The 12,816-nt window shown below is 45.5% G+C and overlaps 1 protein-coding gene across 6 annotated transcripts in view; it reads right to left on the reverse strand.

The window, feature by feature from the left end:
• Nucleotides 1-648: 648 nt before the first annotated feature.
• The window catches only part of ULK4 (unc-51 like kinase 4), a 583,293-nt gene continuing 571,125 nt past the window's right edge, over nucleotides 649-12,816 (reverse strand). For all 6 annotated transcript variants that reach the window (XM_086720525.1, XM_086720521.1, XM_086720524.1 and 3 more), the window contains 2 exons: nucleotides 3,221-3,306; nucleotides 649-807 (listed from right to left, as the gene is read on the reverse strand). In XM_086720525.1, the coding sequence (XP_086576651.1) occupies nucleotides 729-807; nucleotides 3,221-3,306 (165 nt within the window). In that variant the 3' untranslated portion in view covers nucleotides 649-728. The remainder of the gene's footprint in view (nucleotides 808-3,220; nucleotides 3,307-12,816) is intronic.

Genomic DNA, 12,816 nt, shown 5'->3' on the forward strand with positions numbered 1-12,816 from the left:
TAGATGGGGCCGCCTGTGTGCCCACGTGGCTACCATTTGTGCTTGTCCCGCCCATTCGGCCTGCATGCTGGTTGCCATCTGGGACAGACTCCCTCCCGTCTGGGCTCGGGGGGGGGGGGGGCGGGGGGGGAGGTAATCAGTAGGAGTTGGAATCAAAATAGAATCCTCCCCCCCCTCACCCCATCATGACATCCAGACAGGCAGACCTTCAAAGAGGCCAGGGTTCCTCGAGTTTTTTGCATCCTTTACGCAAACTTTCACTGCCTGCCCGTTGGCGGAGCCTTGCCCGGTCCTCCCCAGGATTCTGTAAAAGCGGGAGGACGACAAGAGGCTAAAACTAGCTTCCAAAAAGGCCTGCTCTGGAGCTGTGGCTGGGAGAACCTTCATGCCTAGTCCTGTCTTTTAAATCTTCTCTGGAGGAGAGAGATGCTCACAGATGCCGGAGGCTGAGGACCATGGCTTCTCATCTACTTGAGGAGCGTGGGCTGTAGAGGAGGCCTGTCCAGGCCACACAGAGGGGAAAGAACAATCTCGAATAGCTAGCAAACCCGGGGTTCCCAGACGCATCCCACAAGAATGGAGGAACCGCTCCGTTCTGAGAGGGTGTCCGAGGGCCCAGAGTCCACGAGAACACCTCGGCCTCAAGGGTCTGGGTTCGGCTGACTTTATTAGGTCCAAAGAGAGCCACGGGTGGCAGTGTGGCCAGCGTGTGTAGCCGAGGGCTGGTGCTAAGTGCCTTCTCGCCTGGTGTCCAACAGCTGGAGCATTTCCAGGGCCAACGAAGCCACCACACTGTCAGCAGACGAACTGTGGGAAAAACCAAGGTAGAAACACTTAGCCATCTCCAGGGGAAAACAGCCCCTCTTCCAAAGGGGCTGGCCTCTCTGGTACCTGAGTATCTGCTGGTTCGTAAAACTGCCCTCGTGCATCATTTTGAGCGGAAACGGGATACTCCGTCTCCGGGGCCTCAGCCCACGGTCCCAGAGGGGCTCGGAACTGGCCGCGCCGGCACCCCTAAGCCAGGCCTGAGCGCCCGGCCCCGCCATCCAAACCACTTAGGCCGCGTGCACGGACACGGAGCCGTGGGGGCGAGTCAGATGGCAGCCCGACCCTGCCTAGCCCGGATCCTGCAACGGGCCTGCCCATGGCCGGCCTGCAGTTGACTCGTGCGCCCGGGCCCAGATCCCAGACCCGCTCCAGACGCTGGTTCTCCCTGCTCCTTTTCGCCACTTCCTGGCCGATCAGCCGGGAGGCTTTGGGTTTCTTACCCTCATCCGTGTGGATGTGCCGTTCAGAGCTTAAAATGGCAAGTCTGTTGAATGAGACACATTTAAACCTGCGCCTTAACAACGGTTAGCGAGGAAAAGAATGACCTGTAGCACCGCCCTGAAGGATAAAACTAGTTCGTGGCAGACCCTCGCCTACACAGAAATAGGGCTGTTGCCAAATAACCGGGGGCGGGCGTGCTGCCTGAGCGGTGGGTTGCCGTGGCCGGGGGCTGTGGTCAGGGGATGGCGCCACGCGTTCCTGCTCCGCGCATCAAACGTCCCAAGGGATGGCAAGAATGCGTTTGAACTCAGCCTGATCCTGGCTGAGTCAAGGCCAGTCTGGCAGAGTCCTGCCGTCCACCGTGCCCACCAGAGCAGCCCAGGGGGGGACCCGGGGACTGGCAAGGAGGGGACACCGACCTCTGACAGAGCCACGTCAGGACCGGGAACACGGCCATCCACTTGTTCTTGTTCAACGTGAGAAGGCCTTTTCTGGTTGGCCATCTGGACGAAGCCCAAATAAGACACCTTCGTGGCAGCAACCTCCCTAACCCAAGATCGAGGTCTGCCTGGTGTAGACATTTCAGTCGCCGGAGTGCCGGGCGGGGGGGGGGTGGTACAGAAGAGGCGACTCGTTTCGTGGTGCACTGAGCCGTGTTTTGACACGTTTGGGTCCAGCTCTGAGGCTGTGTTGGCCTTGGCCTAAAGGCACGGAGTCCCCTGCTGGATGAGGAGTCCCGCAGAGGCAGGCACTGGAGAGGATGGGCTCTCGGGGGCTCTCCGCTCGACTCCTGTCCACCCGGTGGCTCTCCCGGGCCCTCCGTGGCACACGTCTGTTCGGAGTGGCTTCCTGACACACGAGGCCAGGTCCCTGGGGACACATGCCACGTGCTCCTCACAGCAGTCTTGCTGGAGGCCTGCGGCCCAGCCCGGGGAGTCACTGTCCACGTCTCACACCACAGGGTCCCAGCAGGGCAAGGAGGCTCCCCACCCCCGGCCGAGCTAGCCGGTCCTTCCCCCTCACCTCACAGAAACCACGCACAGCCTCCCTCTTTGGCTTAAACCTAAGAGCAGGACCCGGGTACTCTAGGAGACGGCGTCCCTTGTCCACAGACCCCCTCTCGGCAACACCCCAGCCGTGCATCTTTCTTCAAATTAACACCGAACCCGGAACACCAGGAAGCAGAATTCAGAGAACCCTGTGGTTGTGAAAACCAACCACCGGGGGATGACAGCACCCGTTCCCCGTCTCGCGTGCCTAGTGAAGGCCGGGTGCCCCCTACGAGGTGGATCCCTCTCCCCAGGCCCGGGAGAGCGGCTGAAGCTCAGGGGACTGTGGCCCCCGCAACCTCAGGCCACCTCCCTCAGCTCTGGGGACGAGGGCCGGACCCCACGCCAGGCTCTGGCACAGTCACGCGCAGTGAGTGGGTAACACAGGCCCGATGAAGGATGGATGCCTGGCGGCAGCTTTCCTCTTACTCCCATGTCGTTCTTCTTTGGTCAGTTGGCATCAACAGCTCAGATCAGAGGAACAACTCGTAAGCACGCCCCCCCCCCCCCGCCCCCACCTCTCAAGTTCAGGGTGTGTGTGTGTGTGTGTGTGTGTGTGTGGTGTCATCGTGGGATGAACCCTCCCTGTGGCCCTTACTCTACCACTCTTACAGGTGGAGGAGGCCACCTGTGCACAAGGGGTGACTGCCTTCCTCACGAGGTTCATCCCATCCCCCCGGGCGTCCCTTCCCAGCTCTCTTCCCTATAGATGGGAATATTCCCTCCCCCCCAGCAGGGCTAAGACATTCTCCTTTCCTCCCTCCCCCTGCTGATTTCCCCACCCCCAACCCCACCTGCCAGGGGGGGATACCCAGGGGGGGGGGGTGCAGTGGCACGGCGGCCCCTCCCACACTGGCAATGACAGGCTGGAAGGCATGGGTCCTCGTCCTCGGTCTACTTACCCGCCAGAGGCGGCCAGCCCCTCCAGAGCCCGCAAGAGGCTGCCTGCATCCTTGAGATTCTCCAGATGCTTCTCATTGGATGTGACCTTTGAGGGAGGGAGAAGAAAGTGGTTGGCCGGCCCATCCCTGACTCCGGCCCCACTGGATAGGCACCCTGAGTCTCAGGCTACTGGTGGCATTAGGGAGCAGGCCCTGAGTCCCCACCCCCCAGGGCACTGCTGAGCGGGGCACTAGAGGCAGACAGTGGTGGCACCTGGGGGTGAGCATGACAGAGTCTGTCGGGGCTGGAGACATGCCGGGTCGGGGTAGGGTGCCTTCCATTGGGTCCCTCAGGAGTGTTTGTGTTCTGGAAGCCTGAACTTCCGACTTAGAGTAAGTGATGACGAAGGAACTTTTCCAGTTGTCAGGGCCAGGACTCCTTGGGACCTTGAGTCCAACACAACCTTGTTCATATGGACAGAAGAATCACAATTCTGGTTGCCTGGAGATCTGGGGGGCCTGCGGGGGGAAGGACTAATAACCAAACCTGGGTACACACCCCTTCCCAAGTACCCTAAGGAATGGGCCCTTGCTCATTGCCATGGTCCTGGGAAGAAAAGGAAAAACATGTGGGGATCTCTGACTCTCTGGTGCCTATGAGCCGAATCACACACAACCTAGGCTTCCAGAGACTTCCTCTGAAAGCCCTCCAGAAGAATGCATGTCCACAACACAAGAAGAGGCTTCAGGAATGAACCTCGATCCTAGTATTAGACTTGCTCCTCTTAATTCAACGTTTGTGTCCTATTGTTATTTAAAAATATTTTATAAACACTTGCATGGTGCTTTACCTTTCGGAAGGCCCTGCCGTCTCCCGTCCACTCTCTCATCTATTCTTTTTATTTATTCACCTTGCAACGCAAGCACACGGCATGCTTTATAGATGAGGTAATGGAGGCTGGGCGAGATTAAGGGGCCACAACAGAGGTGAGGTACACCTGGAGCCTGATCCTAATCCCACCATGAAGCTGGAACCAGGCTGGCCTCCGCTGCCCCCCGCTGCTCAAGTGCTCCTGGTCTTTCCACTTGATCACAGTGACCAGGGCCGGATGATCCTCTCCCCAGTTCGCAAGAAGAGGTCAAACATTTCTTAATCAATCACTCATGGTGACAGGAAGGTCGCGGGGGTAATTAGACCTTAACACGGACTCCAAATTACGTGTGAATGAATTTGCACCTCCACGGAGATCCGTTCCCGCCCGCTGGGTATGCCAGCTACCAGCAGCCAGCTCAGTTGCATCAGGTGTGGTTTCTGCAGAGGTTTGCATCTTAAAAGAGCCGCATGTAAATCTGTTCTGAAATTACACCCACCTTGATGCGTTCAAAGGCTGCTATTTGAAAACGTCAGCTGTAGTTCGATTCTGTCTGAAGTAAGCATAAACTTGTACTAAAGGGGTCTTCAGTGAGGCTTCCCACCTGGTTTTTCTCAAAGTTGCCACATACAGCTCAGTTGAACTATATCCAGAATCGCTGCCTTATCTGTACTGTGGGCCCGTGTGCAGAGGCCCCACAAGTTGCAAAGAAATTACAAGACTACCTCTGCCCACGAGGCTCACGAGGTGAGTTAGAAGGTGCAAATAGAAAACTACAGTGAGAATTAGGTGATCAAAGGAAAAGATCAAAATAGCATCGTGTGCAGCCGACATAGATGTAGCCATAAACAAATCCAAAAGAATTAACTGAAAACTATGTGATTGGGCCACTTCATTGAACTCTTTCTTACTAACAACATCAGTTGTCCTGTATATAAAGCTGAGTTAATTAGAAAATAAGGGTTTTCAATAATATCAATCGGAGGTTCTAGTTCTGGCTTGGTGAGACGGAAAAAACACATGCCACCCTTTCTCTCCCTCTACATGTAATTATAAAACCCAAACTATAAAATGCACGGCACAGTGATTTGGGGCACTGAAAAGTAAATGGCAGCAGGCAGACTGGGGAAAGGCACTGGACTCAAAACACCACTCAGCTGGTGGTGAGTTTACCACTTCTTTCCCTCCAGTACAGCCTGGATTGAAGTCAGCAAACCCAAACCATGGAGGTGAGCACTGTGGGGCAGAAGAGAGAGCTCTGGGGCAAGCCAGGCTTGAGAAGTGGGAAAGGAAACTCCCAGACGCTCACAGAGAGCAGATGAAACCTTCCAGGTTCTTTTCCTTTCCTTTCCCTCAGTTCTCTTGTCCCAGGTCCCAGGAAACTCTGCAGTGGCAGTGGCAGTGGCAGCAACAACAACGGCCAGAGACAGGAGCCCCAGGCGGCCCCTCTCCCCCTAAACGTGACAGTTGTGGAAGTGAGCAGTTTATGGTCAGAGAATGGGAGATGCAAGGAACCAGAAAAGTACTGGGGACATAATGAATCAGGAAGACCTCAAGAAACAAATCCCATAAAATTGCCTATAAACTCCTAGGCTCACCCTCAACCTGTGCATGCATGGAACTGATCCAAATGGCATACCCAAAACTTAAGGAACTGAGCTAATAAACCGCTGTCCAGATCCCAGACTGACTCCTAAAGGACAGACACATAAGATAGGTCCAAAGAGCATTGCAAATGCTTTGAAACTAACCTGGCATTGAAATTACTATTCTGGCCTTCAACCTGATCATAATCACCGTTCTGTATAGAGTTCCAACTAGACACAGTGTCTCATAATATTTAAAATAGCCAAGATAAAATCCAAAATTGTTCAGCATACAAATAACCATGAAAATCTCAACTCACATGAGAAAAGACAACAAAAGACAATAAGTAACAAGATGACACAGATATTGGAATTATCTGACAAAGACTTAAAAGTGTTATAAAAATGCTAAAACAAGTAATCACTAATGCTCTTGAAACAAATATTAAAGTAGAATGTAACACTCTTAAAACAAGTATTAAAGTAAAGCAGTATTGGAATAGAATGTAAAAAAATTAGAAGATATAAAAAATAAGCAAATGAAAATCTAGAAAAATAGAACCCAAAATTTTTAAAAGCCATGCCAAATGGATTCATTAGCATAATGGAAAGAGGCAGTGAATTTGAAGACAGATCAATAGAAATGGTCCAATCTGAGCAACGAGACAGAAAAACATTTGAAAACACAAATGGACAGAGTCTCAGGAATCTGTGGGATAATAACGAAAGGTGTGTATCACTGGAGTTCTGGAATAAGAGGGCAGAGCATGAATGGATGAAAATTATTTGAAGAAATTGTAGCTAAAACTGTTCCAAGTGTGATGAAACATCTAAATCTACAGATTCAAAAAAGTGAAAGACTCTCAAACAAGATAACCCCAAAGAATCCCCATCCAAAAACATCCACGGTCAAACTGGTTGAGGACAAAGAACTGTGAACTCAGGCAGAAAATAATACATTACTTATAGGAGAACACGGATTTGAATTATGGTGGACTTCTCATCACACTGAGATCAGAAGAGAGTGACACAACATTTTTAAAGTGCTAAAAAAGAAAAGAAGTATCAAACTAGAATTCTATATCTAGCAAAAATATCATTCAGGAATTAAGGTGAAATAAAGATATTCTCCAATGAAGGAAAGCTAATAGAAGCAGAATTTCTTTAAAAGAATCACTAAAGGAAACTCTTCAGGGGTGCATGGCTGGCTCATTAGGAAGAGCATGTGACTCTTGATCTCAGAGTCATGAGTTTGAGCCCCACGTGGGAGGTAGAGATTACTTAAAAACAAATAAATAAATAAACTTTAAAAAAGGGTGGTGGTGGGGGGGAACTCTTCAGAGAGAAAGGAAATAACACCAGAAGGAAACTTGGAACCTTAGGAAAAAAAGGAAGAGCAACAGAAATGGTAAATATCTGAGAAAAGTAAAACACACTATTCCCTTTATTTAAAATACACTTGGTGGCAGAAAAGCAAAACATACAATATTATCTGATAGGGTTTTCAACATATGTAGATATAAGAAAATTGGAGCATAAAGGGGGAAAGGTAGAGGAATCTATAACGTGGTAATGTTTCTATATTATAATTGAAGTGGTAAAATACTGATTATAAATAGATTATGAAAAGTAAAGTCTTTCATAGTCCCAAAAGCAACAACTAAAAAAACTTAGTAAAAAATACAGCAGACAAACTGTACTACTAAAAAATATTCAATAACTTAAAAGAAGTTAGGAAGAAAAAAAAAAAACAAGAAAATGAAAACAGAAGGGATAAGTATAAATCAAGTAAAAAGGTAGACTGTATCCTATCATATCAAGAATTACATTAAATGTAAATGATCCAAACGCAGCAAATAAGAATTTTTGTACAATGACCAAAAAAAAAAAAAAAAAAAAAAAAAAATGACCCAACACAATACTATTTACAAGAATCTTAAATAGAGAGAGATAGGTTGGTTAAAAGTAAAAGGATGAAAATCATGCAAATATGAATCAAAACAAAGCTAGAGTAGCTATATTAATATCAGACAATGAAGACTTCAGAACGAAAAAAATTACCAAAGATAAAAAGGTTTTGTCATCAAAAATATAGAATAACAAGTGCGTACTCATTTAGCAATAGAAATTAAACATACACAAAGCAGGGGTACTGAGGTGGCTCATTCAGTTAAGCATCTGACTCTTAATTTTGGCTCAGAGCATGAGCTCATGGTTCATGAGTTTGAGCCCCACATTGAGCTTTGTGATGACAGCATGCAGAGCCTGCTTGGCATTCTCTCTCTGCTCTCTCTCTGCCCTTCCCCCAACTCACACTTGCACATGTGCTTTCTCCCTCACTCAAAATAAATAAAAAAATTCACAAAGCAAAAACTGATACAACTGAAAGGAAAAACAAACAAATGTGCAACTGTAGTTGGAGGTTTCAAAACTACTCTCATAGTAATAGATAGAATGAGTAGGTAAAAATCAGCAAGGACATAAAAGAGTTGAACCACATCATCAACTAACTGGATCTCATTGGCATTTGTGGAGCACTAAACCCATCAATAACAGAATATATATATTTTCCCCAAGAAATCAGGAACATTTGCTAATGTATATAATATTCTGGACCATAAAACAAATCTTAACTAATATAAAAGAACTGAAACCATATATATTATATTTGTAATCATAAACTATAAGTCAATAAAGGTAACAGGGATATCTCACATCCCTTGGAAATTAAACAACTTACTCCTAAATCATCCAAAGATCAAAGAGGACACCCCAGGGAAAATCAGAAAATATTTTAACTTAAAAATTGACTATACAATATATCAAAATCTGTGGCATTCTGCTAGAGCAGTGCTTAAAGATAAATTTATAGTACTAAATACATTAAAAAAGAAGAAAAGTTTAAGTTAATAATCCAAGCTTTCATGTTAAGAAACCAGAAGAGTAAGACAAACCAAAACTCAAAGAGGGAAGACAAAAAGGAGCAGAAACCAAAGGTAATGTGGTAGATGTAAATCCAAATGTTATCAATACCTACCTTAAGTGTGCATTTAATAAATGTACTACAAGTAAAAGACTGAAATTTTGAGACTAGATATAAACAAAATAAAATACAACACAACTACATGCTGCTTACAAGAAACATATCTTTTCTTTTTTCCCCCTTTTAAATGCTTATTTATTTACTTTGAGAGAGAGAGAGTGTGTGTGCACAAGCAGGGGAGGGGCACAGAGAGAGGGAGAGAGAGAATCCCAAGCAGACTCTGCACTGTCAGTGCAGAGCCTGACACAGGCCTTGATCCCATGAACTCTAGGATCATAATCTGAGCTGAAATCAGGAGCCGGACGTTTAACTGACTGAGCTACCCAGGTGCCCCCAAACATACCTTTTTAAATATAAGGGCACAGACCAAATGAAGGTTAAAGAATGAAAACAGATGCCGCATAAACAGTAACCAGACAAAGCTGGGGTAGCTACTATCAGACAAGGTAGACTGGAAGCCAATAATTGTAACCAGAGGTAAAGAGAGACATTTTGTATTTATAGAAAGATCAATTGACCAGTAATATATACCAAGACTAAATTTTTTTTTAGTTTTTTAATGTTATTTTTGAGACAGACAGGGACAGAGGTGAGCGGAAGAGGGGCTGAGAGAGAGGGAGACCAGAATCCGAAGCAGGCTCCAGGCTCTGAGCTGTTAGCACAGAGCCCAACACTGGGCTTGAACTCATAAATCATAAGATCATAACCTGAGCTGAAGTCGGAAGCCCAACTGACTGAGCCACCCAAGTGCCCCTACCAAGTCTAAATTCTAAACGTACTTAATAACAGTCTAAAAATAAATTTAAAAAAAAATGATGAAACCAAAGGGAGAATTAGACACCAAAATTATGGTGGGATTACTTTTCAATCTCTCTCAGTAACATGCATACAAACATCAGAAGGACACAGAAGTTTTACACAAGATTAGCAAACCTGACCTAATTGACATATGTAGAAAATTCATCTAACAACTTCAGAATATATATTCTTTTCAAGGGTACATGGGAAGTTTTCAAGATATGTCATATGTTGAGTTACAAAACAAGTTCTGACAAATTCCAAAGGTATTAATCCAACAAAATATATCAGGATCTGTATGCTAAAAACTACAAAATGCTGTTGAAAGAAAAAACACCTAAACAAATGGATATACTATGTTCATGAATTGGAAGACTCAATAAAGATATTAATTCTCCCCAAATTTAGGTTTAATGCATTTCCTATCAAAATCCCAGAAGGGTTTTACGTAGATATAGAACAGCGGATACTAATTTGTATGGAAGGGCAAAGGAACTAGAATAGCTAAAACAATTTTGAAAAAAGGAGAATAAAGTTGGAGGAACCACACTATACAGTTTTAAGATTTACTATATAGCTACGGTAACCATGACGGTATGGTATTGGCAGATATACAGATCAATCAAATAGAATTGTTAGCCCAAACACAGTCACACACAAATACTATCAACATTTTGACGAATGTGACAAGGTAATTGAATGGGGGGAAGACAGCCTTTTGAACAAACAGTGCTACAACAAAGGATGCCCATATGCAAAAAAACACAACAACAAAAAAAAAAACAAACATGAACCTAGACACGTATCTTACACCTTAAATAAAACATAACTCGGGGCGCCTGGGTGGCTCAGTCGGTTAAGCGACTGACTTCGGCTCAGGTCACAATCTCACAGTTCGTGAGTTCGAGCCCCGCGTCGGGCTCTGTGCTGACAGCTCAGAGCCTGGAGCCTGCTTCACATTCTGTGTCTCCCTCTCTCTCTGCCCATTCCCTGCTCATGCTGTGTCTCTCTCTGTCTCAAAAATACATAAACATTAAAAAAAAAATTAAAAAAAAACATAACTCAAAGTGAATCGTGGATCCGAATGTGTAAAATCTAAAACTATAAAACTTCTAGGAGACAATGTAAGAATCTATGTGACCTTAGCTTTGTTGATGAATTTTTAGATACAATACGAAAGCACAACCCCTGAAAGAAAAAAACCAACAAATTGGATTTTACCAATATTAAAAACTTGGCTCTTCGTAAAACATCGATAAGGGAGTAAGATCGGCACAGACTGGGAGAAACAAATGCAAATCACATATCTGATAAATGACGTTTATCTAGAACACATAAAGAACTCTTAAAATTCAACAGAACAACCAACAATCTGAACAGACATTTGACCAAAGAAAGTATTATGGGTGGCAAATGAGCACGTGAAAAGATACTCAGTACCATTTTTCATCAGAGAAATACAAACTAAAACTGCAGTGCCATGCCGCTACGTACCTATCAGAATGGCTAAAATTCATAAAACTAACAATGGCAAACGCTGGCCGGGAAGCAGAGTAGCAGAAACTCTCATCCGTTGCTGGTTGGAATGCAAAATTCCAGCACTTTGGAGGACAGTGAGCCGCTTTCTTATAAAATTAAACACAGTCTTACCATATGGCCCAGCAATTGCACTCTTAGGTACTCACCCAAGTACACTGAAAACTTACGTTCGCACACGAGCCTGTCTGCAAAAGTCTATAGCAGCTTTATTCACAGTCACTAAAAAGCGAAAGGAACGAAGATGTCCTTCCACAGGGAAATGAAAAAACAGGGAATGCATTCATGCATTATTTGGTGTGTAGGTCTGACTGGGCTTTCAAAATGACAGATCAGTAAAGTCTGGATGATTTTTGAAAAGATACGAGTTTTAATTTACCTTGCTAAATTATTTTGTCCCGTGATACCAATTTTCTATAATTAGTCAAGCTGGTAAATTAGGACTTCCAGTAGCTTTGACATGATCCTTAGGAGTGAATCACTCCTTTCTCCCAGAGTGTGGGCTCCTCTCAGACCACTGAAGGTTATAAATTAAGATGGGAACCAACCTTATTTTTGAAACATTCCCCTGTGCCTACCAATGTGGCCTTGGACCTTCTATTTTCTCGGTACTTAAAACTTTGTTGAAAACCAAATTGTGGGTCTGCTCAAAAGCCATCCTACCTATCCTCTTCTATGCTATCAAAACACAGAATTTTCTGTGCACACCGAAAAATCTCAATGACATAGAAGTGACACTTGTCCATTATGGCAGTGAGTTTCTGGTTCAGCAACTGTTGGAGAACTTCTCATGTCCGTGATTAGAGAAGTCAAGAAAGGGCAGGGACTCTTTAATAAATCATGTAAGAGGAGCCTGGCAAAGGGTGTAAACACAATACTTCTTCCTGCAATCACTATTTTCATTACTAGCACTCAGTGAGTTCCCAGAAGCCAAAACAAACAAACTCAATTTTATTTTCTAATAACGTACTACAGCAGAGGTTCCTGGACCTCCAAGAGTCTATGAGTGGATTTCATTATTTCAAAACGTCCATTTCCTGCGAACAGAGTCATGCCTGCCTCACATTCCTCCTCTTTACGATAAAAATGCATCGGCTGAATACGGAGTGCCTGTCATTATCTCACACTGAGACATCCGACTGGTAGCTGTGCGGCTAAAGTCAATCAAAATGAAAATAGGAATTATACTAAATATGTGCAGTTCGCATGGTAGACAGGATCATTCAAAACATGGGGTGTTTAAGAAAAAGGTCAGAAAAAAGTTGGAAGTTTGAACTTAGAATTAAGATCCACCTGGGAGGACTATCCCTCCACTTCTGTTTGATTGAGGATATATAAAAAACTGATAATGTACTTCGGGCAAATCCGTGACTTATTCAACTGGCTACGGTCACTTGAACACGGCGTGTGTCAATCAGCACTCACGCATCACTGGGAATAACCAAAACACTGAAAGGAGACGCATGCGTCCTACAGAATCAACCTTCACGTCCCCCAGCAGGCTCACGAACTATAAGGTAGTGGCTTTACATACACCGTAAAGGACAGAACTGGGGTTGGCTCCTTTCTGGAATTCAGCTTCCCAAAGGCAAACTGACAAAAAAAAAAAATGTCCCACTGTCCCCCATAATGGCAGGACACTGAATTTGGCCAGCCCCTTCAGTTTGCAGGTGAGGCTGTGACGACAGGAGAGTGGCTGGCCCAGGGTCACAGTGGCCTCTGAGGGGCAAAGCCAGGCCTGGTGCCCGCATTCTTTATCCAAGGTCATAACAAATGTGCGAA

This window comes from Puma concolor, chromosome C2, assembly GCF_028749965.1.
Source record: "Puma concolor isolate L17-30 chromosome C2, mPumCon1.1.hap2, whole genome shotgun sequence".
NCBI classification, from domain to species: Eukaryota; Metazoa; Chordata; class Mammalia; order Carnivora; family Felidae; genus Puma; species Puma concolor.